Below are 24,470 nucleotides of genomic sequence, written 5' to 3'. Positions count from 1 at the left end.
ATCTTTTCCTCTTTATTAGCGTGCTTTTTCCTTGAAGCTGTGCCATACACATCTTGTTCCTATTGCACGCAATTAGAAGTGCAGGGCAGCAGCCTGGCCCAGGGCTCATGTGCTGTGATTAGCACAACCCTGCTTCCCCAACAAAACCAAACCACCACTTTTTTTTCTTTTTTTTTTTGTGGTCAGTTGGCCAAGCATCTTCCCATGCAGTCAGCAGATGGGCAAGGGGTTTACGTGATGGCTGTACGCCCTCAGATGAGGCATTGAGATGCATTTTGGTGCTGTGCAGCTGAGGTTAATGACAAGTTGTTAACTTGAATGGAAACATCAGGTGCAGATGGAGCTGTGTGGAGGAACCACAAATTCTGCAAAGCTGGGCATGGAAAGGTGCTTCAAAGAAAGGCATTTTATTCATCTGTTGGAAGAAGCTCACAGAGATTGTGTTTGTAGGAGACATTTCTAACTTCTTTACAATCATTCTTCCATGATTAATAAGCATGTGGCTTAACAGATGTGGCCCCAGCAATGGTAACCAAAACACTGGCAAATCCATCCCATGAAAAGACCAGCTCCTGCTCCATGCTGTGCTTCGTCTTCTTTCCTTCTGGTGCTGGAGGCTTTCATGATTTTTTAAAAGCAACCAATTTATTGCCGTTGCACACAGTTGCTAACCAAACACTGTAAATAACTTGACCAACTCCCAGAAAATGCACATTCGGAGGCTGAGAGGACCCAGCAGGTTGATGCTGTTCTCCCTCTTGCTTGATGCTTTCCTTCAAACTCAGAGAAGAGGGGTGTGATGACACTGGAGGGTTCACAGAGTGATTGAGGTTGGAGTGGAAACTCTGAATGCCACCTGGTCCGGACATCTAGGGAAGGTTGCCTAGGACTATGTCCAGAAAATGTGCCTGGACCATGCCCAGGATTTGTGCCACTGCCTTGGAATAGGAGAAATTGCCAACTTGCCCCTCTTTTTTGTCAAATCACCCACATTAAAATTGTCATTGAGGCCTAAGTTGGTGGTAGACAAGTTTGGTGGTCCCACATTCCCTCTTTATTGTCAGCCTAGCCATTATGGTCTCACTGAGGTAGAAGGAAAAGAAGATACGAGATGCCTAGAGGGACTGTAGAAGAAATAGCAGGGTTAGTTCTGCTTCAGGTTACACGTCTGTGAGTTTTGGATGGTGGTATTAAAAATGACTGATGCTTGTGTGCTTCAATTTTTCAATAGTCAGCTTGCAGCACCTCAGGAGAGCCTCATTTTTATAGCAAGGTGGTTTCTGAAAATTGCTGTTCTGAGGTGGCTGAAGTGAGCATCCAGAAGGATTACTCAACTTGACAAAGTCTCTTCCCAACTCTGATACTTTCCTAACTTGGGAAACTTCAGTAGATTACTTTTTCAGTCGCTCTGAAAGAGGAATAAAGTTACTGAGAGCTGTGAGTGCATGTTTGGCAGCTTAGTGTTTTTCATGAGGGGAGTCTCAATTCTTGTCACCTTCCTTTGAAATTCATGTTATTGCACCAGAATGCTTTTGAACTATGCAGAATAAATCCTTCATTTCACGCAGGTGTATCTAGGAAAATGTAATTATCTACGTTTCTATATTCCACTTGCATCATTTTATGGTAGATGCTTTTTAAAAAGGAATTCCCAACCCCTGCAAATATGTTTGAGTGATAAGGGCAGCAACATGTTTTTCAGAAAAGCTTCAAAAATTAAATCCAGTCAAGTAAACAGATGGAGGATTTTCTGTTATTGTTCCCATATACTGCTCGAAGTCTTGAGGCAGAAGCAGTTTCCAACACTGAGTTTCTAACCCACGCTCCATCTGATGTCTCAGATGTTCCAAGAGTTGCTGTGGCCATTCACAACTGTTAGTTTTTTAGCGTTTTATGGAGGGAGGTCACAAGAGCTGTTGGCTGGAGCGCTCGGAAGACTGCTTTCAGCTTTGGAATAGCAAATTTCCAGTATGGAGCATTGTTATAAAGCCAGGAACTGCTATAAATAAAAGCACTGAAATGGGAATTGAATTGAACTGTGCTGGAGGAGGTTGTTCTATTTGCGGTAAAGTATTATTGTTCATCTTGACTTTTAGTCTAAATAGACAGTAGACTGCAGAAGAAAGAAAGCATGGTGTTGCCTGGTCGTGTTCTTCAGATCTTGGATACCAGATGAACTCCTCTGAGAGGCAGCCTAAACAAAATAAATGTCTGAGTCTTTTCAGAAGTTCTTCACTTTAAATGCCTTTCACTGGGTTCCAGTTTAGAATTGCTCTGCTTCATTTGAAGAAGTGTGCACTTAAGTTGAAGAAGCACGTACGTAATTTGAGTCAAACCCTTTTGGTCAATGGCATTTATGACTAATGGCTGAAGGAAATTTTCAGGGGAGTTAGCTTTGCATTGATTGCATTGCATGGATATTCTTTGGATAATATTTTCATCTTCTGAATTCAGTTTTGGCGTATGATATCAGCAACGCAAAGAATTCTTACTGTTTTATTGTTCTAAATTCTTATTTTCATTGGCTGAATAATATTATTGGCTGAAAGGCCCTTCCCCTTCACTTGCATGACCAGAGGACAGATGCCCTCATAGTGTTGGAGTGGTGGATATTCAGCAGCCTGGTGCTCGTCAGATCACAGCACAGAGGTTTCCACCTGTGATCGTATGATGGGAAGTTTTAGGAAGTACAGCTCTGTTATCTCCATGAGAAGTGGTGTAGCAGTATCAGTGAAAAGAGGTGCCAGCTGGCTCCTACATCCCTTTTCAGAGAAACCTCTACTTACAAAGAATTTTTGTAAGGCTGATGCTGTGCTCTGCTCCTAATTTTTTTTTTAAACAGGAATTGCAGTAAACCATCCTAATTTACTAAGTTTTCAGGCATGGCCATAAACAAATAGCAGCAATTCCCTGAGAGTGTGCACAGCAATAGAAAAATGTAACTTCAGAAACTGAAATAAGCAGATGGCAGAGAGTATTTGAAAAAATGCATTTGAACTCATTTGTGTTATCCTTCTGATGATGAGAGATCTGGTGTTGCAGACGGATTGCCGAGTTTAGCTCTGTATTTGGTAGACTCCTAGGCTGGGGCTGGGCAGGATGCAGAGGGGCTTATCTCGAGTTTAGGCATTTTCTTTTAAACAAGATAATGAGTTTTACAAGAAGACAGTAGAAGAGGTGGTTGTTTTTTCTGTTTTGTGGTGGAGAAAAAGGTAATGGATGCTTTAGGCTCTCGGTTTTAAAGCTGAAAGCTTTGAAGGACGTAACATTACCAGAATGTTGTGTTTTTTAAGAAATGGAAACAGGGAGAAGTTCTCCAGGTAGATTAAGTTGACTTTTCAGATAAAGTATCCTTGCTGTATCTGACAGCTGCGGGGTGTCATTTAACTGCAGAACGCATCATAAAACTGATATCTTGTGTTGTTTTAGTTTGATTCCCTTACAATTATTTCAGAGAGGCAGATAACCTTTGTCCGTTATGAGTTCCTGTAAATGTATGCCAGCAAAATGTAAGGAAAGCCTTGAACGTTGCATTGTGCATGCAGTAAGACCTGCATCCCCTGAAACCTGCACCCTCTGCAATTTGCACATTCTCAATTCTTTGTTTCTTGTGCCTCTTCTGAAGCCAGATGCTTTGCAGACATTTCCTTTGCTTTGTTTCTAGTTTGCTTTGGCTGCTTTCCTCTCCTTTTTATTATTAAATACATTTTCAAGCATGCTCTAATGTCTGCTGTTAACCCACTTCTCAGCCCAGGGCCGGACTCGACCATCGAGACGAATCTCCTTCTCCTTCAGCATCTCTCCACTCATTCCTAAGTCTAAAACTCTCTTTTCTATTGGCTCTTCTTCCAGTGATGAGGAGGAGGAGTTGGATAGTAAGTAATCGTTTTCTGTGCATTGCAGCCATTATGGGTCTAAACAAAGGGAAATCTGTGTTTCTGCTTCAGACTTTGAAGTTTCACTTCGCAAACATTAAACTAACCTTTCTGTCGCATGATATCTAACAGCATTATTTTAGTCCTGTATCTGAATGCTAACTAATGGCAGAATAACAGGTTTATAATCCAAAGAGTCTTGTACACCAGCAGTGCTGAATCTCGTCCAGTTAATTTTGGTCTGTATCCATTTGGTGAATGTTGTCACCACTCACTTTAACTGGCAGTGTTGTCATTACCTGTTTATAAAAAACAAAGTACTTGTCTTGAGATTGTTGCAGCACATGGAATTAAGAGGAGGAACAGAGCCTCTGTATGTGAGAAATGACTACATTGCTTGATGGGAACAGGAAAAGAGAGAAGCCCTGATGGTAAATTCAGAAAATTTTGGTTACAGCTCCACAGTTGCCCTACTGAGTACAATGCAAGCCAAACACCTAAGATCATCAAGGTGTTTGTGTTAGATCCTGATTTTAAAACTGGAATAATTTTGTCAGGAAGCTGTATAGTGCCATGTGTGGTAGTTTTTCTTCCTGCTGCTAAACTTCTTTGTTCAAAGTAAATCCAACTGAGGCAGAAGCTTAAATTAGTCATTAACCTCCTCCTCCTTTTCCTCTTGTTTTTTCTTAAGTAGACATAACAAAAATATTGAAGGTGCTTCCTCTTTCTTAAACGTGTTTTGTATTATTAGACTACTGAAATAAACTAGAACGGATAACACTCTATCTATAGAGGTAATTCAGAACTGGCTTCATCAGCTGGTTCTAATACGAGCTTCCATCCCTTGTATGCACAGTGGGAGAGGAGAAATTCCTTTCCAGTCCAACAGATTTTGGTCAGTTTTTGAACCTGAGACCACTCAGTTTTTTAACCCTATCCACTCCAAATACCTGCTGCATGTGTACAAGTTTTCCTCCTTTCCATTCCCAATCTTCACTGTGGATTTGTCCCTTGCTATAAGTTCTTCTTGGGTATCATACCACCCATGTCATTATTTAAGCTCTCTCCTCTCCTTTTGCTCTGTGCTGTCTTTAACAAAACTCACGATTTGTGGTCCTCACAAAGGCAGGGGTGCTATGGCAAAAATAAAAAATAAAAAAAAAATTAAAAATTTAAACTTTTTGATGTATTTCTTTTTGAGCATCCAAACACTGAAGTAATTCCTGGCAGTTGGGTGAGGGTACAGCAATTTTTGCGGGTATTTCTATTAGCCAGTATTTATCTTTGCTCCCTTACTTGTGCTGTGTTACTGACAGCTATTTGAAGTAAGGTCATACATTTTCTCCCACAGAAATGTTGCTTCTTTCACATGTGTTATTCTGTCATATTGGAGAGTAGTGTTGTGACTTTATATAAAGGTTGGTTTAGCTACAGCTAACTCAAGATCCCCTTGGCAAATGGACATTTTTCATGTAAAAATTCCAGATATCTATTTCTTTCTTCACATCTTCAAGGTTCATAGAGGATGGATATGTTGATCTCATCACGTATATAAAACATGGTTTTCAGATGGCTGGACAAGCCAGACTGCATCTGAGAAAATGTTTAATCGTTGTGATGAAGCCTTTGGATTTCTTGGCCCAGAGAAGTTGAACTGCTGCCTGCATTGAGGGTTCACAGTATGCTAGTCCTATTGCTGCTTTCTGCATAATGGACCTTGAGTGATTGTTTCAGTTCCAGCCACCATGTGAAGTAATTTTGAATGGTGAAGTTAAAAGATGTTTAGATAAATACACCAAAGTTTGGCTGCTGACACAGCAATGGACATACGCAGCGATTCTGACCTTTAAGAAAGAAAAAGCACCTCTTCTGTGGGCCATGAAATCTGTTTTAGCATTTCAGTTTTGTACCTGGCCATGACAGGAAACGCTTGTGCTCAATCTGGGAGCGTGTCCTTTTTTATGCTCATCTTCATGGGCTGTATAACCTGCAGCAGAATATTGATTTTATGATGCTAAACTGTAACCTAAAACTTGGACTGTGAAATCATAAACAGGCCATCACCTTGTTTTTTGTCTGGATATGTTTTGCCCGTCAAGAGTCTCCCATTTGTAAGACAAAATACTACTGCAGTAAAAGATAAATAGAGCGTAATTGAAGTTCCCACGCAATGTACTTTCTCAAGGTGCTGAAAAACAGTCATGAATATCAAATCTTTATAGCTCTTGATTCAGTGTTCCTCTGCATTTGTTACATTAACTGCAAAGGAACAGAAAGATTTGTGAAATAGTGAATCCAGTCCAATTGAGTAAGCTGTTATAAAAAGGAAAGAGTGGGGAGGCTTGACCCATGCAAAAGAAAAGCAGAGCCAGAACAAAACCCAGAGTCTCCAGGGGTCTCACCAAGGATGGAGGCTGGGAATTACTTCTGTGATCTTAGGAGACAATTAGGCAGTAGGTAGTATCAAAAAAACCCTCTATAATCAGGAAATGGAAGTGGAGACTTCATTCAGTATGCGTTATGGTATTAATCAGATTTTTTTGGATAGCTCATTAGTTAGAGGGAAGATTTTGCAGGTGAGATCCCGAGAGATCTCCAAGCAGGGATTAGGTTATGCAGTGCTTTAGTTTACACAAATAAAGAGGCGACGCTTCTGTCTCAACCAGTGCTGATACAATCAGCAATTAGGAAAACGTGTGGTTTAGACTCACAAGGCATAATGTTGTATGCACAGTTTTCCTTAATGCACTTTTGGATACAGGACGATCTTTGCCTCTTCAGTGAGGTGCCTTTTTGTGTGCATCAGTAGCATTAATGCATTAACAGAATTTGAAGTCAAAAGGCTGGCTTTCTTCAATGCGTATGCAGAAGCCCAGCAAGATGCAAGTGGTCCTTGCAGTGAGCTGGGGGCTTTTGGAGTCCTGACAACCAGAGGGTCTTTTCTCCCCTCTAAATCATTTCATCACCATTTTTCAGTATTCTTCCACGTTTCTGGTAAATGGTATCACCTACCTGACCTGCCCTGCAAGCGTTGTGCAAGCAGCTTTCTTGTGATGTACAGAGACGACGTGTCGGTGGCAGAGCTTCAGCAGTGTGTCACAAATCAGCCTTCATCCAGCACAGTGCTGTGGGGCTGAGCTCTGTCCTGGCAATGCATTGAGGAAAATGGAATAAGGCTTCCCTTGTTTCCTTTATTCTTTATGAAGCGTTTCAGGATTTTGTTGGGAAAATGAACTATAATTTTATCAGGGAGGAGAGTTTTGTACATGAAACCCAGATGTGTTGCACAATGGATTCCTTCTAGTGATGTGTCAATGAAAGTATTGTGGCAGAATGATTTGCTTTCATACCTATTGTGATTACCCTGGCAGTTCTGTATCAGATACTCAGATTTACTAGCCAAGTTAACAGGTACACATCATTTGCTTAATAGCTGAAGAATGATAAAAAATACTAAGCAATCTTTCACCTCAGCTTCTAATCTGAGATCATCTAAGGTTAAGGGGAACAGACTTGATCCTGAGCACATGAAATCTGTTCTCTCCCTCACTTCTGATAAACATTTCCCTCTCCTCTTTGACTGTCCAAACATGGAAACTGTTTTTAAATCAGTGAGCTAAGACTGTAGCCTAACGCTGCCTTCACCTGCCATCTCTCCTCTCTTCCAGGTACTCAGGCATTTGGTGGCCCCGCGGGTTCCTTGGTTCAGAGGTACGGTATTTTGGGATTCCCCAATTCTTTTGGCTCACCTGTGATGTGCTCCCATTTGGAATACCAGAAGTCTTCCTAGCAAAACCTCAAGTGTGTTAATCAGCCCCTTGGCATATTTTAAACAATACAGTGTGAAAATTGGTTTAGGTCTTAGCTCTAACAAGGCTTTATTCGCAGATTAATCCATCAGACTGTTATTTAACCCAATGAGTTTAACCTGAGTTGTATTTTATGCTAGAAGTAGTAGTTTTTCCTCCCTTTATCAAGTCTGTCTGTATTTCTTTAATGATCTTTGTTTTTTTTTATGTTCCTTTGCATCCTTGCAAACTGTACAGAGGTGATCTCTGCAATGGGTGTAATTCCTTAATCTTCTGTAGAAACTGAGGAGGTCATAAGCTGGTCCATGTAAAGGCAGGCAGAAAAAATATGACATCCACAATATGTGTAACTGAATCTAAATAACCATTGCACTTTATTTTCTGTTGGTATTCTCATCTCTCTGGGGTGGCTTTACAGACGGTGTGGTTTCTGTTACAGACAGCCTTTTCACAGGGTTCATTATGCACCGTGCTCGGGAAGGAGATCTCCCATTAAAAGATGTCCATCCCTTCTGCCTGCCCAAAGCCTGAAATAGGCTGCATGCTGACAATTAAATGCCAAGGCTGATGTTTCTGTGCACAAAGGGACAGACTTTTCCTCTAAGCAGGCAGATGCTGAGCAGGTTATTTGTTATTTGGCTGTTGAAGCAGCAGAGGGTGCTGTGGCATGCTTTGAGGATGGAGATTGCTTAAAAAAAGACTTCCTTGGAACATGTGGCAAACTGCTTGATTGGTATTTTGCCTTTATTGCCTTCATGTGTGTAACACATTAATCCATGCCCCTGCAGAATAACAAATGCATTTGTCCTTTAAAAATGTACCACATTTGCCCTTTAAAAAGTACCTATCCTCTTCATATGTGCTTTGGGAGAAAAAATTGAAAATAAAACCCTGCTTCTTTCTTTTTTGATTTTAGCATATCTGAAGAGAGCAGCAGTGTCCCCTCTATTAAAAGTGGAACAAAAGTCAGTCGTACCTTCAGCTACCTCAGGAATAAAATGTCCAGCAGCAAGAAGAGCAAGGTAAGTGCTTTTTGTAGTTTGTATAGCCATGAGAAACCTATAGGCAGCAAAGATCAATTATGTATTTCAGTGTGTTTCCATAGCGTGGTATTTATGTCTTCACCCGACTTTATTTTTCCTTTTGCAAGGGGAGGATCTTCTGTACGGTCCTTGAGAAGAGCAGTGTGGGAAATTTTAGCGGCCCCAAATTAAAATGCATCCAAGGCAAAGGTTTCCTGTGCAATGTTTTGGCCTCTTTTTCCCTGCTGAATTGTTTTTCATTTTAGAGAATAGATTGCATTCTAGCATGAGTTACGGTTTTGCAGTGATTGATGGGTCTAATTTTTACAGGGCCTGAGAGGCATTTAGCAAAACGAAGACAGGAGCTGTAAAAAGCTGGCTACCAAAGGTTTCTATCATGTTTCCCCTTTTTTCCTACCTTTGTCACAAAGTTTCTACACACTGCTCAGTTGCTCAGACCACGACCTTGAGAGATGGCTATTGCTTATATTTTCCTCCATTTCTGGAGGAAGTGGGTTGAGTTTGCTGAAGGTTAAACACTTTCTCAGCACAGTCAAATTTCCTGGGAACAGAACTGGTTATAGAAGTAATTACATTAATGCTGAGTGCTTCACAAAAACAGACTACTTTTCCTTTAGATTGTCCCCTGAAGATGAATATATGTTTGGTTTTTTTTGTTGTTTTCTGTTGCTTGGATCTTTTTCTCTTTAATCTCATCCCTATTTACCATGTCTGACAGATAGAAGCTATCTTAGCACCTTAGCTCACAGCATGCAGTCTACGTTGTGTGCTTAACTGATGCCTAACTACTGTGTTGATAAATCCTATTGGAAGGCCCCTGAAACACGTAACTACATCTTCAGATAAGAGTTGGAACAGCAAACAGGAAACAAGTTGTGGCATGATGCACAGTGCCTATCATGTAGTTACAGGGGGGGTCGCAGCCTGTCTGATTCATTTAGCATTTAGCACTTGGTCTGTCACCCTGTGCTCCTGTGATATAGGTGGGTTTGTGCTGTATAGTGGCATGGTGCACATTTAAATGCTCACTTTTGGAAGATTGCATCACCATTGCAATGAGGTATCAGCTGTAATGACCTCAATGTCCATAATGTGCAGTTCCTCTTTAAGGATCTGTCTTTGAAGATGCAAACTGCAGTTACTGACAGCTCCAGGCTGCTGCTGAAGAGCTTTAAGACAATGCTGTTCTTTGCTGTGAAGTGCAGCATCCAAAAAAAATGCTCAGAAATGCCAGTGCAATACACCAGTGAGAAGCTGTGGCTCATGTTGCACAGACTGTGCACAAGACTGGAAATTCATTCAGTGGTTCTTGCAGTTTGGATCTACCATCTCCAAGTCAAGAACTAAATGTAAACAACAGGTTTTGTTGGGGCAAGCAGGAATATATGGCAGATATTTGCTGTGTCTTTCTGAGAATCATGGGATCACTAAGGACAAGAAAAGACCACAGAGATCATCTAGTCCAACCATCAACCTGTTCTTAAATAAGTGTAATCTATTTGAGTTCACTGAGTTCATGATTGTGTTTGAAACTGTCAATAAAACTAGAATTACTCCAAACTGCCAACCATCACTCATACACTCAAAATTGCAGTCCATAGCAGTTCTGATGTTTTGGCTAACAAGAAAGCCATGATATCCACGTTACAATTTCTCTTCTGCTTTTAGTGAAATGTTTGTGCTACGTGCATTTTAGGACTTCAGCAGTACATTTAAATAATTCAACGTAAGACTTCTTGGGAAGGCTGAATTCTCAAACCTTAGGGCTGATTAAAACCTGCAAGATTTAAAAAGAAAAACAGCAAACCTTGAAAGAGGAAGTTGAACAGGAAGAGTTGGTTTCTGCTGCTGTCTGGGCTGTCAGCAGGGAGAGGGAGAATGCAAGTTCTTTCCAACTTGAGCCAGGATTTTCTCCAAACCTGGCTCCAGAAATGCATAGTTTTCTAAGATTAACCATAAAATAAAGCACTTTGGGGAATGCTGGTGGCAGTGGCTCTTCTTGAAAATGAGTTTTGGGGAAGTTCTGTAAAAAAAGGACGTTTGGAGTATTAACTGTGGTGAGGACACTGGTGTACGTCTGTGTGTGTTTACCCGTCTGCTGAATGTTACGCAGGGATTAGTCAGTGAATCTCTTGCAATCAGCAGCACGCACTGCTTCACGCTTTTAAGGTCTGCAATCCTCTGCGTCCCCGTCCGTTAGCAAAGCTCATTCTTCTTCCTTTTTGGCAGAGAGTTTCTGGGAAATGACGACACAAAGGTTAGCATGACTAATTTCTCCTTGACTTGTGTGGTTCGTGGGCAGCGTTGTACCAGAGCTTGGTTTTAAAGCAGGGACTGTGAATGCTTGGAAGGACCCATGGGGCAGGAGGAGTGCAAATATAGGGAACCTTCAGCGGTACTTTGTGTACTGAAGTACAGCGTTGTAACACTGAGGTGTGTTCACTTTTACTTTTTATATATCCCAGACATCACAGAGGGGTTCTGTTGGACTGATTTATCTGCGTTTTAAAAGCAAGGCCCCCGACTGACCTGCAACCTCAGTATTAACCCCATCCTTTCCTGCCCGTAGTTAATTTCTTTTCAGCAGTGGGAGGTAGAGCAGAGCAGGCTGAAAGCAAAGTAGCTCAGATCATCTTCGAGGAAGTCAGCAGAAGTCGGCCCGCCCTTCTCCCCTTTTTGCTCAACCCTTTGCTGGCTGCCACCATGGGCTAGCTCTGCTGGGAGCAGCCCTACTGCCCTGGGGGCAGAATGTCCATCAAAAGGCATCGGTTTTCGGAGGTGCCCCTCGTCACAGTGAAGCTGGTAGGACTTAAGAACTGGGAGGTAAGAATTTGGTGGTTATTTTGTAGTGGGGCTGGCTGCTGCATTGCACCAGCCATTATTGGGGGCCATCAAACTCTAAGGGTCTTTGCCTGCAGTATCTGTTAGTGTGTGCTCATATAGCATTTCAGTACCCACAGATGCACCCTCAGATTCACCGTAAAGCAGAGCTTTAAATCGCGGTGGCAGCGCTGATGGAGCAGAACAGTGCTTTTATTAGTACAGTCCTGTTTGAAAACAAGTAGCTGTCGGAGCAAAAACAAAAAATAATCTCATTTTGAGACACAATTTCAGCATTATCACTCCATCCGTGTGCAGAGCTTGCTGTTTGCTCCTTCAAGGCAGTGCACAATTTCCTGTTTCTCACCAAGTAGTTTAGCTTAAATTGAAATAATTCTTACAGTGATTTTATGAAGAATATTATTCCAGGCTGCAGAATTGCTTGGCTTTCCAGTAAGCATTGGGCACATTTGAAGCATAGGATGGTGGATCTCTTTTCAGCATTGTGAGTGGAAACAAGGTGTGCCTGGAGCATTGTGTGATTCTCTGTCCTGGGGCTTCACAAATCCTGGCAGTAGTGCACATCTCTGGCAGTCCTTTTGGTGCCATCACCAAGAGTTTAGCTGCAGTTTTAATTCTTGAATGAGGCTGGACTTGATGGGAGATAGGCAGGTGGGCCGTTGGATAACATGGGATGGTGGTGGGATGGTGATAGCTCAAGGAGGCAGAGATGTCTACAAAGCATATTCTTCCTGGCAGGTTTCCCCTTCAGGCAGTTATTTCATCCTTCAGTGCAAAAAAAAAAAAAAAGAAAGCTTTTTTGCAGTATAAAGTTTGGGGTCAGTAAATAGCATTTGTGTCCATGAGGCTTTGCAGGAAGAAACTGGGCTGTGCTGGGAGAGGGCAGCCTTTATGCTTGGTTACTGATTATTTAAGCATCAAAGGCACAAAAGTTTCCCTCCTGGTGGCTGCAGAGCTCGATATCTCTTTTAACTGTTTCTTGGCAGTTGCTCATACAGAGAGCTCTGCAGCTCTCCAATATTTAGGTTCCTCTTGTGAAATATTTACGTGTGGCATATAAGTAACAAAATGCAAAGTTAAGCTCACAGAAGCATTTGCCAGTTTCAGGTTGGCCTTCTCTTAGAGATGCCATAGAATGTTCAGTAGTAGTTGAAATACAGATTTGGAGATGAATAGAAGGAACAACATTTTACGTATAGAAATGTGAGGAATCACTATAATTCAAATGTTGAGTTTTTCTATGGAGTTTCCTACAAAAATTAGATGATAGGCTGTGTTTGGGAGATCTCTAAATCCATGAAATGTCTCAGGGGACATTTCTCACACTTAGTAGTTAGCAAGCTTCTGTCTCAGGTAGAGATAGAAAGACAAAAAACTGCTGAAAATCAGAGAAGCTGCCTGTGCTTAACATCTTTCCAGTGATCGTTGAGCAGAGGGTGGAACTTTGGCTTCCTGAAGGGATAATCTTTTTTCAGTGTTGCTGTTGCTCCTCAGTCTTTCTGTAATGCCGTATTTTGAGATGAAAGATCGTTGGCTTTGTTTGTTTGGGGTTGTGTGAAGCTCTTGAAAAAAGCTGTCCCTGCTGGTAAGGAGGAAAAAGGAGGGATAATCTGGCAGTGGTGCTGTACTGTTGTCATAGAAGGGGTTGCTTTCTCATGACACATGCATTGCAAAGCAAGCGTCTTAGAACTAGCCTTAAAAATTGTTTTGTAAGTTGGACATGCATTGTACATGGCATACGTACAATGTGTTATTTAATAAAGTTTACTGAAAGTTCTGAAGGCCTCAGTTAGAGCCCAAATGGAGAAAAAAGGTAAGTCATTAACCCAAGCAAATGTAAGAAGGCAAAGGTGGACAAACACAGCTGCCTTCAGAGCAGACTCAGTTTCATTTCCTTGAATGAGATACCCGTCCAGAGGGCTCTACAAATCAGTAATATGTAAATCTATTTCTGTGGGGCCCTGGGTGTGTTTTCTTTCTGCTGGGGAGCTGTGTAGGCCCTTGTTACGGTGTGCACCGATCGATATCGTCATCGTGCTGAAGGCAAACACTGAAGAATTTGTAACTGGAGGATAGACCTCTGCAAAGTAACAAGGCTTTCATTCTTTTTCTTGTGGCAGGAAAAAGAGAAAGATAAAGAGAAGACTAAAGAGAAGGACAAAGATTCCAAGGAAAAGGAAAAAGATAAGAAGATGTTAAATGGACATCTCTTCACTGCAACCTCCGTTGTAGCCCAAGCAATCTGTTACCACTGTATGAAACCTTTCAATAAGGATTCGTACTACTGTGCAAGTAAGTTTTGTCTTCCTTTCTGTTTTTGTTGTGCATTGAATCTGAATTGGGAAACATGAACCCAGTGCTGTACTGTTGCCATGTTTAAGCAATGGTGAGGTGGGGCAGGAAGGAGTCTTTGGGGGTGGGAATTCGTGTGGTAATGACTTATGGAAGCTGTGCAGAAGCGAATCACGGCTGCATGGAGTTGTCCTGCAGCCTCCTGCCTAGCTCCTGCATGGCAGCATCCTCTGCTTTGCGAGATGTGTCAGTGGGCTGGAGAACTTGGGTTGCTTCAGCTGTGTGTTTTGGGTTGGGGCTGAGGTGCTCTGTTAAAACTGATGCTGTGCAGAGAAAGCTATCTTGGATCAAAGCTCCTGTTTCCAGTGGATGTCCCACCCATCAGTGTTATATTGCTGTGTGTACTTGAGTAATCTGAAACACTGCTACAGTGAGCCCTTAGTGAAAGCATAATACAAAAAGGAAATGCTAGCATTTTTCTCCATTTTTATGTAATGCCAATCAGTCACCAATCAAGTGACGTGTGAAATACTTGTAAGATAGTGTAGGCAGTACAGCAACTGCATCTTTTATTAGTACAGTCCCGTTTGAAAACAAGTAACTGTCAGAGCAAAAACAAACGGAGCAAAAAAGAAATGGGGTTTCTATGAGCTTGGTCATTTTTTCCTCATTTCTCATATGGTTTCTCAGGCCTATAACTGATCAGGTCAGTGGCATTTGTGTGGTCACAACCAGAATGCGACCAGTTTATTTGGTGACTCAGAACTGCAGAATGTGTTCTCACTGCAGCTCAAGACTGTCACTTCTTCGCTATTAGTAATATTGTCTCTGTCTGCCTAGAAATGAGAGGCAAAGCCTGTACCAGCATTGCTGTCAGGCTGGGGCAGAAGGCTCTGCCTCTATTTGTTCACGCTGATCATGCATAAAACATCTTAAGTAGGAAGGGGAAGGAGCAGCTAGCTGAATCTCCAGAGGCAATTTGAAGTTTCCTGAAAGGGAAGAGATTTCATCAAACTTGTTTGCGTGAGCAATGCTCTGTGTCTACCTGATGAGAGATGGAAAGCAGCATCAATTACAGGCTTTCAGATGCATCCTTCCCCTTTCCTCGCTCTACATTTTTAACTTTACTTTAAGTCACTTAGAAGATGTATCACAATTTATCTTTTATATCCGAGTGAGTTAAAATAATCCAACAACACCGTGTTTTAGTAGAGACATCATTTCATCATTTTCCAAGTTTAAATAGAAAATTATTGCATTTTTTTCTGCATTGCCCAGAAGATGACTGTCACAAGGAAGGTTTGGTCAGAGCTGACTGTTACTCTGTACATCTGAGCGTGGTGTGTTGTCACACCACATCCTAAAATAAACTCCTCGATGCCTTGAAAATAGCAGATAACCAGCAGCAGAGGCTCCCTTGCTTGCGTGCCATTTTGTAGTACATTTCTTTTCAGCAGCAGTGACAGTGCTGCATTGCTATCATTGCTGTTGTCTCACCTGTAGGTGACTTAATGTTTTTCCAAGGATTGACTCATTGTAAGTTGACATCTGAACCTTTCAGTGGCACCCCCTCTTCACGAACAGCCAATGCTGAACAACTTAGCGTGCTCTGAAATGAAAGGGAAATAATTTTTTTAATAGGTCTGTGTGTTGTTTTTTATTTTTTATAATTACTGATGCAGCAAAGAGGCTTTTGGGGTTTTAATTATTAATGCCACTGATAGTAAAGAGCTGGAAGAACTTCCTGTCTGCTGAAAGGTTGAGTTAGCTGGAGGAGTAAAGTTCAGATTTTTCATCAGAAGCATGCTGTGATAACTGCAAAATGCTTTGCTCCTAAATAGGATGCTGTAAGGTGCAGACTTCATGTTCTCAAGGCTTTTGAGTGTGAATTTAAGGGTTCTGAATTGTCTCCCTGCCTCTTTTTGTTTGATTTCGGTGTTAAATGCCAGAAGTGAGTTCTGTTCCTCTTCTTTGTTTGATCTTAACAGTGATATTGCTTGTGGGTTTTTGCAAGAACCATGTATGTTTCTGTCTGTCGTATACACAGGAAGTTGTGGGACATTGACTAGAACAGCAACACCCTAAGCCTTGCTCTTACCTTTCATCAGAAGAATTACTGGCTTTTATGAAGTAGCTCTAAATTTAAGAAATTCTAGCAGTGTGAGAATATTTTATAAGTCCGCCCCTGGATATTTTTTCCTTTAATTTTATGTTTCTTTTAGAAATGATTCAGAGCTGTACACTTGCAATGTAATTTACACTTAAAACAGTCCATGGGCTGTGTTAGCATGTTTTCACGAATTTATAGAAACCACAGATTTAAAGTGTGGTGCTCAGGGCATTGAATGTCGTGGTCTCAGCTCAAAGCAGTGACTTCAGTGTAGTTTTCAGTCCCTGCCCTGCAGTTGCTGTCACCTGGCTGAAGCTCCTGTTTCTTCTTCTGTTCATATTATCGTACAGAACTCAGATCCCGCACTGCAGATCTAGGCTTGCTATATCTGGATTTAGGTAAATTAATTCCCCTGATTTTCCCTGCCTTTTGCCATCCCACTGTTGTGGTCTTGATAAGAGCAGTCTTTGTATTTGCAGAGAACACGTTGGCGCTACCATTGGTTTCTGTTTGTCTCCTGTTTTTGCTTTCCCCCTTACTTTTCTATCAGAGGAATAACTCGTCTGTTTTCTTCTGACAGACTGCAATGCAATTGTTCACAAAGGCTGTAAGGAGAGCTTTGCTTCCTGTGCAAAGGTGAAAATGAAGGTTAGTGGTATCACCTACTTTACTGCATTATAAGAAGGAACTGTAAATGATTCAGTCTGCAGATATACACCATCTCAGGGTGGTCTGCAGTGAGGAGCAAAGACAGCAGCAGACCTGGGGAGGAAGTGATGCATAAAGAAACTGTGAGGGTATCCAAAATCTGAAACTAGATATTCCCAGAGCAAACAGCATCCTTCCTGTGCACATGTAATATAATCAATGCATATGTTTAAAGAAAGCTTCTCACTGACAAAACTTGAGGTTTACCCAACTCCTGTAAATGCAGCATCTCTTCGTTTTTGAATACTGCATCCTTTTATGCAGCATCACATGCATATACATAATGCATGATGAAATGTATTAAATATGTATGCTGTTTATATGAGGGATATGCAGAATCTGGGCAAATGTGAGAAGCGTCTTCTGCAGCATGACTCTCCAAGCCAGTTATTGCTGGTACCATTACAAGCTAAGAACACCTCCTCTGTTGTTCCCTTCAGTAGCCAGCCCTTTTTCTTTCCATTTTACTGTTTATTTTACTGCTTATTTTGCCCATTTCATACATGGCAACAACAGTAGTTGCTGACCATTTTGTACTATGCATATTGGAGAACTGCTCTGTTCTGAGAGGATTCATTAAAGACGTGGCTTTTTAATTGTAGTTATGTGGCACAGCCCCTAGGGAGAAAGAAGGAAAAATTAAAGTGAATCTCCTTTTTCTTTCAGCCACAGAGAGGAATGCTGCAGGCACATGATACCTCTTCATTACCCACAGTGACCATGAGAAACAAAGGTAAAGTTTCCTTTTTCTCCCTTTTGGTGATGGTCTCTGTGTGCTGTTCCTGTTGTGACTGATTAAGCAGATAGAGCAGGGATGAGTGCATCTTCTCTGCGTGGTAAGCACTATTTGAGACTTAAGAAGTTGAGCTAAAGCTGTACAGATGGTTTAGTCCTATGCTTTGAGGTAGTAAAAGTAAGAAGTTAAATTCTGAATAGGAGCAACACTGACAAAGTTTGTACAGCTGCCCTGAGGTGTATGCTGTGCTGCTGAGCTACCCAGAGGGACAGGTGGCAAAGAACTGGAATGAAATAGCCCACATGAGTTTTGGAGCATCGTAATTAGATAAGCTCAGTTAGTGGTAGCTTGTTAGATCACTGTGCAGTATCATGCTGTATCATATAGTCCCACCCACTGTGGTTTTCGTCATGAAATTCAGAGGAATGGCTCCAGGAACCATGAATACATCTGAAGAAAATGTAGAGTTAAGATGAAAGGATTTGTCACAGATAGGTGATAGTATGAGAAAGGGTTTAGTGTTACTCTGTAATATATGTGGATGGAAGAACCTATCAAAAGATGTGACCAGAAGCAGGAGGATGGCTATAACCACAGGATCTCCTTGCCCAGAGAAATTAAAGCCAACACAGTAGATTGCTACATGTGATTGATTATTTATTGAATAACATTGTTTGGTTTCCCAAGTGTATGTTTTTGGACTTGGAGATTCCAGCCAAATCTGTTAGGTATAGTGCAGTCATTTCAGCAAAAGGGTCAATGTTCTTTCCTGCCTGAAATACAGCAGTGCTTACTTTGTTGAGAAGATCTCAGTCACTGCTTTTCTGCTCAGGAACACTGCTGGACTTAAAGCAGTCACAGTAAAGATCACAATTAACAAGCTGGTTGGCTTTCTTATTGCACAGTAGAAATAAATTAAACATGTTAGGTCTAAGGACAATGAAGTCTCACAGGTAGATCTGATCACTGATGCTGTATATGCATGATGGCTGAATTTTGTTTAAAAGCATTTGAGCATCCAGAACTCAAGTTTACTATCTGGGACAAATTCTAGATTGTCTTGGGCAGAGCATGGGAGCTTTGCTTTGACCAGGTCCTGCTTCAATAGCACAGGAGTGCCAAGGGAGAGGCGGAAGGCTCAGGCTTCCCTGTAGTTAGGGCTGTGTCTAACAGCTGCAGATCTTCCAGTGGCAACTCTAGAGTAAAAAGGAAGGGAATTTTAGAACCTGCTGTCTTTAAGACTCCATCATTGCAGCTAAGAACACAGTTGCAGGAGCTGACTTTTGTCTGGTGCTTCCCTTCCAGGCTCACAGCCCAAGGAGCGCCCTCGCTCCGCGATACTCGCTCCCGATGAGAACACCGTCACCTCCATCTTCAACAACAGGAGATCACAGCAGCCTACGGCGCTGTCGAAGAGTGTCTCAATACAGAACATTGCAGGGTAAGGGTTCTGCCTGGGGTGTGTGGGGATTATCTGCTGTGAGCATGGAGAAGTTCAGATTGCATTAAAAATAAGCTTGTGTTGTGTGATCTGTGTTAAAAATACAAAAGAGGATCGCAGCACCAGAAATGCCCATATTATATATGATACTACCAGCTGTCTTCTGCCCAGTCAGACTGTCTGGGTTAGGTTTAGTCGTGGCGTGAGTTGAAAAGTGTCTGAGCTGGCCTGCTGATATTAAGGACCACTTCACACAGATGCTCAGGGATCCAGGAAGCCAAGTGGCCTTGGGGTTGGAACTGTGCGATCACGTATTTTGTGCAGCTCAGGCATAGTATTTATTTTTGTGTCCATAATGGTAGGGTGGATGCACAGAGCTGCAGTCTTCACAAAGTTTTAGGAATGTGCTATGCATAATTAACTAGGGAAAGACACAGAAGAAAATAAAATATATGGTTCCTATCCTAGCTGCACACTGAGTAATTCTACAAACAGAGCGATAGCATAGATTGGGACATTGTGAACAATTGGCATGCCCTGGTTATTCATGGTGAAACTTATTTCAGTCCATTTTTTGGATCTTGCTCAGAGCAAATGGTGCAGACTCCTAGGTAGCCTTTTGTACTGCATTTTTTCATGGTTTGCTCCAATAACAATGAGGATGGGAAGTGACAGTGTAAAATGGGAAGCAATGAAAAACAGTTACCCAAGCCATAAAACCTGAGGTGTGATTTTGTAGAGAAGAAGCGCTGTCATTTAGAGCTGCAGGTCTGGTTGTAAACAATATCCTGTCTTCTGTTCTTTTTCAGGGTTGGGAATGATGACAGCTTAATACACACTTGGAAATTTCTGTCACAGTCCACAGACTCTTTACATAAAATTAGCCGGGTGAATGAATCCACTGAATCATTAGTTGATGAAGGTAAGACATCCCATGGCACTTACAGCAGGAGGAAGGTCTGTGCTGCTTTCCGAAAATAGAAAATCCAGTTTGACATTTCAACTTGAGTTTTTCTTTTTAATGGACAATTAAAGTGCATTTAATGTAAAGTTACTATGATAACTTTAAAAAAAAAAGGTACCACACAGTAATTTCTTATTGAATTGTGGGAAAACATTTAGAAGCTTTCAGTTACAGTTGAGTTACTTGGAATTGAGCTTGAAGGCAAACATTTCCACTTTTGTTTTGTTCCTCTGGCCTTTTCATACAGCCACAGACAGAACATGCCTTTTTATACTGGAATGAGGCTTTTTGTTGTGGGGACAGAGAAGATTTGCCATTTGCAATGCCATGTTGCATTGATGGATGTAATGCCTGTAGCGTTCGGCAGCAGTACCTGCAGCAGTTCACATGTGTGTTGCTTTGTGAAGGTGCAGACATGAATGAAGGGCAGCTGATGGGAGACCTGGAACTAGATTCCAAGCAGCTGGAGGCAGAGTCCTGGAGCCAAGCAGTGGACAGCCTGTTCCTACAGCAGCAAAACAAGGATGTTGTCAAACGGCAAGACGTAATTTATGGTGAGACATGCATGGATGTTCATTGTTCACTTGTTTTTAGGTGGTTTCTTGATATATCCACGTGCATGTATGTAAGAAACCTTATGTCAGTGAATAGGAACAGTAACTGGATTCCTCAGTAGCCAAAGTGTCATTCTTGAAATTCTTAGAAACAGTGTGTACTTTGAAAGCTTTGTCTTTCTGCCTTTCACTTACCTGGAAGCCATAAAAAATAAATAGAGAACACCTCTTCCTTTTTGTCTGCTGATGATGTTTAAATTCAGTTACAACACAGCAGCTAGGTAGCAAGTCCTCTGCTCCCTGATACAAAATCCATCCTGCATGACAGAAATTAACAATGATGAGTTTGACAGTGAAATGCAGAAGAAGGTAACAGTACTCAAGGTTCACACCTGCTTGTGGCTCTTTATTTTGACTCCTCTGCCCCAAATTTCTGCCACAAGCAAAGTCATTAATTGATATTTTAAACACCTGATGTGGGATTTTCTGAAACCACTTAGAGAAGCCCAATTAGCTTGTTTGGAAGAGCTTCCTAATGACAGTTTTTCATCGTACTGTGCACCCAAGTTCTCTACCATGACCTTGTCTTAATCCTATGCAGAGCTCATGCAGACAGAAATGCATCATGTCCGCACCCTGAAGATAATGAACGACGTATACAGTGCAGGGATGTTACAAGAGCTGCAGTACGATCAGCAAGTTGTGGACAAGATCTTTCCCTGCCTGGAGAACTTGCTGCACATACATAGTCAGTTCTTCCAGCGGATTCTGGAAAGGAAGAAGGAGTCATTGGCAGACAAAAGTGAAAAGAACTTTGTTATCAAGAGGATCGGTGACATCCTGGTGAATCAGGTAAGCTGTGGATAATAATTGCACTTCTGAAAGCGTAGCTGGAAGCCAAGTGCTCCTGAGTTCTCGCTCCTCTCTGCCTCCTGTTTATACGTGTTAGGCAGCTGTACCTGATGGCACCTGTAGACGCAGACAAAAATCTCTACCTCTGTTTTTTAAGCACTTTTTGCTCTTTCGGAGGAAGGTGTAATGATGAAAATTCATTTTGTTTATATTGTGGGAGAGAGAAGCATTTGCTAACAGAGGCACCACATGATTTGACCCATAGCCAGCAGGGAAGGCAGTAGCCGGCAATGAAATGTATGCAGCGTGTTTCTTGGCTGATGTACAGAGAAGATATTTAACTTAGGGTGGGTTCTTGTACTTTTCTTTATCTGTGTTTTCTCCCATTCTCCTTTTTTCTAACTTGCTCTCTTTTGGCTTGTAAACTCTGTTGAGGTGCAGTCCCAGATTTTGTGCTAAGTGTGAATGCAGTGAAGCCACAGACTCTGCTCGTTGCTTTCTAGAGACCTAATTTCTTAGCTTAGAGAGCTTTGTACTAATTTGTTTTCATAAAACTCTTCTGAAAGACTGACAGGAGCTGTTGGGATGTTACACCAGGAGCTCAGTGGAGGTTGGATCTTTAATCTCTTGTCTTGCAGTTCTCCGGAGAGAACGCTGAGAGAATGAAGAAGACATACGGCAAATTCTGCGGGCACCACAATGAGGCAGTAAATTACTTTAAAGATCTGCACTCAAAGGACAAACGTTTCCAGGCTTTTGTCAAGGTAGGACCAGGTGGAAGAGAAACAGTCAATGGGGAAAAAAAATATTTCCTTCCTGTGCTCCGTTGAGTGTTTTGTTACAAATTGAAATTTTCATCTTTGTTTCTTAGAAAAAAATGAGCTCCTCCCTGGTGAGACGTCTTGGGATTTCTGAATGTATCTTGTTGGTAACACAGAGAATCACAAAGTACCCAGTTCTTTTACAGAGGATACTGCAGTACACGGCAGGTAGGGGCCAGTTCTTTCCTAAGCATGGATTTGCTCATCCAGTGTGCGTTTCCAGGACCCTTTTTTTCATTGATTTTCTTAGAATTGCAGTCTAATCCAATCACTGTGTCACCCTGATATAATGGGGTAACCAGATTTCATCTCTCTGTTTAGTGTTAGTTGACCAGGTGCCTTGCTTTCACTGACATAGTCTACCTCTAGCTAATTACACAGCCAGCACGCTCAGATTCCAGAGTCTTCCAGCTTAGTTTTTTTATAACAGCTGAAATATGTGGTTAGTTTGCTCGTTTCATATCTACTGTCTTAAAGTATATTGGAACAGCTCCCAGCCTCAGCTGTATATGTGAAAGGTTTTGTGAAGCTCTCCTTAGGAGGGAAAGATGCAACCTGTTGTGAAAATATTAAACAGTTATAATGCAGGAATCTGAGAGGGAGAAGGGGAAGGAAGTAAAGGGAAAACAGGGATGTCCACAAGGATAAAGTGAGATGGAAATATTTCTCTTTCTGTTCAAAGAAAATGAAGTGGAACATGAAGACTTGACTCAGTCATTAAACCTTGTTAAAGATGTGATTGCTGCAGTCAATAGCAAAGTCAGTAACTATGAAAAGAAAATGCGCCTTGATGAGATTTACAACCGGACAGACAGCAAATCCATCATGAGGATGAAAAGTGGTCAGATGTTTGCAAGAGAGGACTTGAGACACCGGAAGCTCATCCGAGACGGGCCTGTGTCACTGAAAAATGCAGCCGGACGGCTGAAAGGTAATGCTTCCCTCTCCAGGCACAGGATTGCTCCTCAGATTGGTATCTCCACTACTTCTTCTTCTGCTCTGAGAGCCTTTGACAGCAATTTCAAATCGGGTATGATTGATTTTGACGTTTTGGAAACAGGAAGTTTATGTTTGTTTTCCAAGCTCCCAAATTTATTAATGACTTCATAAGGTGGATCAAGCAAGTTATGCTGCTGTTGTGAAATACTGTGATAAGCACAGGCTGCATTTGTATTTGTAAGTCACAGAAATACCTACTTCTATAGGGCAAGTTCCCAGCAAAAGCAGGTCCTATAGATCCCAGTAGGTGAGCAGCTGGTTCTGATCCTTTGGCTATTTTGTGGTACTTAGATGGGAGAAAAATCTCCCATTTCTCTCTTCCCAGAGAGAAATCTGGGAAGAACTTTTTCTTGCTTTTTTTCAGCATTTCCCCTCTTGCAGAGTGCACAGAACATATGGTGATAGGGAAGAATAGAGTCTGATGCTGATTCCTGCAGACTTCCTAGGGCTTTGAGTTCATTTTGCAGCTTTGATTAAAATTTGGTGGTTCTTTTATCCAAAACAGATCCTGTCTGCCTAAAGCAGAATGGAAGGAATTACCGTGGGATGATTTCACTTTTTGGTTTGCTTCCTGTCTGTCACAAGATTTCCCAAGTACATAGTACAAAAACTCTTTGTACTGAGGGATATGGGTGGGGTATTATACTTGGTACTTACTGTGCAGCTTTATGCTATGTCATTAGGAGACTTGGAAGGCTGTACATGTACTTTGGGAAATGTCTGTATTCTGATTTAAAATCCTCTCAATTGCTTGATGCTGTGCTTCCTTCTCCCAAGAAATAAAGGTCCTGCATCTCAAGCTGGGCTCTGTTAGCTCCCCTCAGAGTTAGCCGGGGTTTTATTTGTCTGTGAGCAGTGCTAGTGGTGGCTCCTGAAGTCACTGTTTCCTGGAAAGAAACTGCAGCTGACAAATGTTGCTGTTGCACAGTAATTTGCACTCCCCAAACTACTCTTTGAAAAAGACATAAAACCCCCAACTTCCTGTGCCGATACTTTGCTCGTGGGCTGAAATATTGATTGCTTGAGAGAACAATTCTGTTCTGTGTCTCCAGTTCTTGCTGCTATGCCATGTCCTACCTGTGGGCAATTTGTGGCTGGAAAGCAGCCCTCCCACCCAGGGGTGTTCCCAGGGCAGCTCTGCACTACATGGCCCTTCCAGCATCTAACCAGGAGTTGATCCCAGACCAGCCCTTGTGCTTCACCGGTGTTATTAAAAGATAAAACTGCTTAGGAGTGTGCTGTGTGGTTATTCAGCACCTATTTGTATATTTTTCCTTTTGCAGAAGTCCAGGCTATTCTCCTCTCTGACATGCTCGTATTCCTTCAGGAGAAGGACCAGAAATATGTCTTTGCCTCACTGGTAAGGTTTCAATCTTTTCTTCTCCTTTGCTTTTCTGTGTGAGGGTCCCTTGGCGTGTGTTATGC

General features: G+C 41.8%; 1 protein-coding gene across 9 annotated transcripts in view; it reads left to right on the top strand.

The window, feature by feature from the left end:
• AKAP13 (A-kinase anchoring protein 13) overlaps positions 1–24,470 on the top strand; it is a 192,297-nt gene that overhangs the window by 156,012 nt on the left and 11,815 nt on the right. For 8 of the 9 annotated variants that reach the window (XM_042875601.1, XM_042875600.1, XM_042875599.1 and 5 more), the window contains 14 exons: positions 3,750–3,875; positions 7,544–7,586; positions 8,601–8,706; positions 13,689–13,860; positions 16,551–16,618; positions 17,345–17,411; positions 18,720–18,855; positions 19,665–19,777; positions 20,227–20,373; positions 20,975–21,225; positions 21,864–21,989; positions 22,097–22,214; positions 22,729–22,977; positions 24,329–24,405. In XM_042875601.1, the coding sequence (XP_042731535.1) occupies positions 3,750–3,875; positions 7,544–7,586; positions 8,601–8,706; positions 13,689–13,860; positions 16,551–16,618; positions 17,345–17,411; positions 18,720–18,855; positions 19,665–19,777; positions 20,227–20,373; positions 20,975–21,225; positions 21,864–21,989; positions 22,097–22,214; positions 22,729–22,977; positions 24,329–24,405 (1,799 nt within the window). The remainder of the gene's footprint in view (positions 1–3,749; positions 3,876–7,543; positions 7,587–8,600; positions 8,707–13,688; positions 13,861–16,550; positions 16,619–17,344; positions 17,412–18,719; positions 18,856–19,664; positions 19,778–20,226; positions 20,374–20,974; positions 21,226–21,863; positions 21,990–22,096; positions 22,215–22,728; positions 22,978–24,328; positions 24,406–24,470) is intronic. The other variant, XM_042875602.1, reaches the window with a different exon arrangement.

This window comes from Lagopus leucura, unplaced genomic scaffold (genome assembly GCF_019238085.1).
Source record: "Lagopus leucura isolate 7727_CA_CO unplaced genomic scaffold, USGS_WTPT01 Super-Scaffold_100015, whole genome shotgun sequence".
In the NCBI taxonomy this organism is placed as follows: domain Eukaryota; kingdom Metazoa; phylum Chordata; class Aves; order Galliformes; family Phasianidae; genus Lagopus; species Lagopus leucura.
The sequence above is the reverse complement of the archived record's forward strand: the minus strand, read 5'-3'. Positions and strand labels throughout refer to the sequence as shown.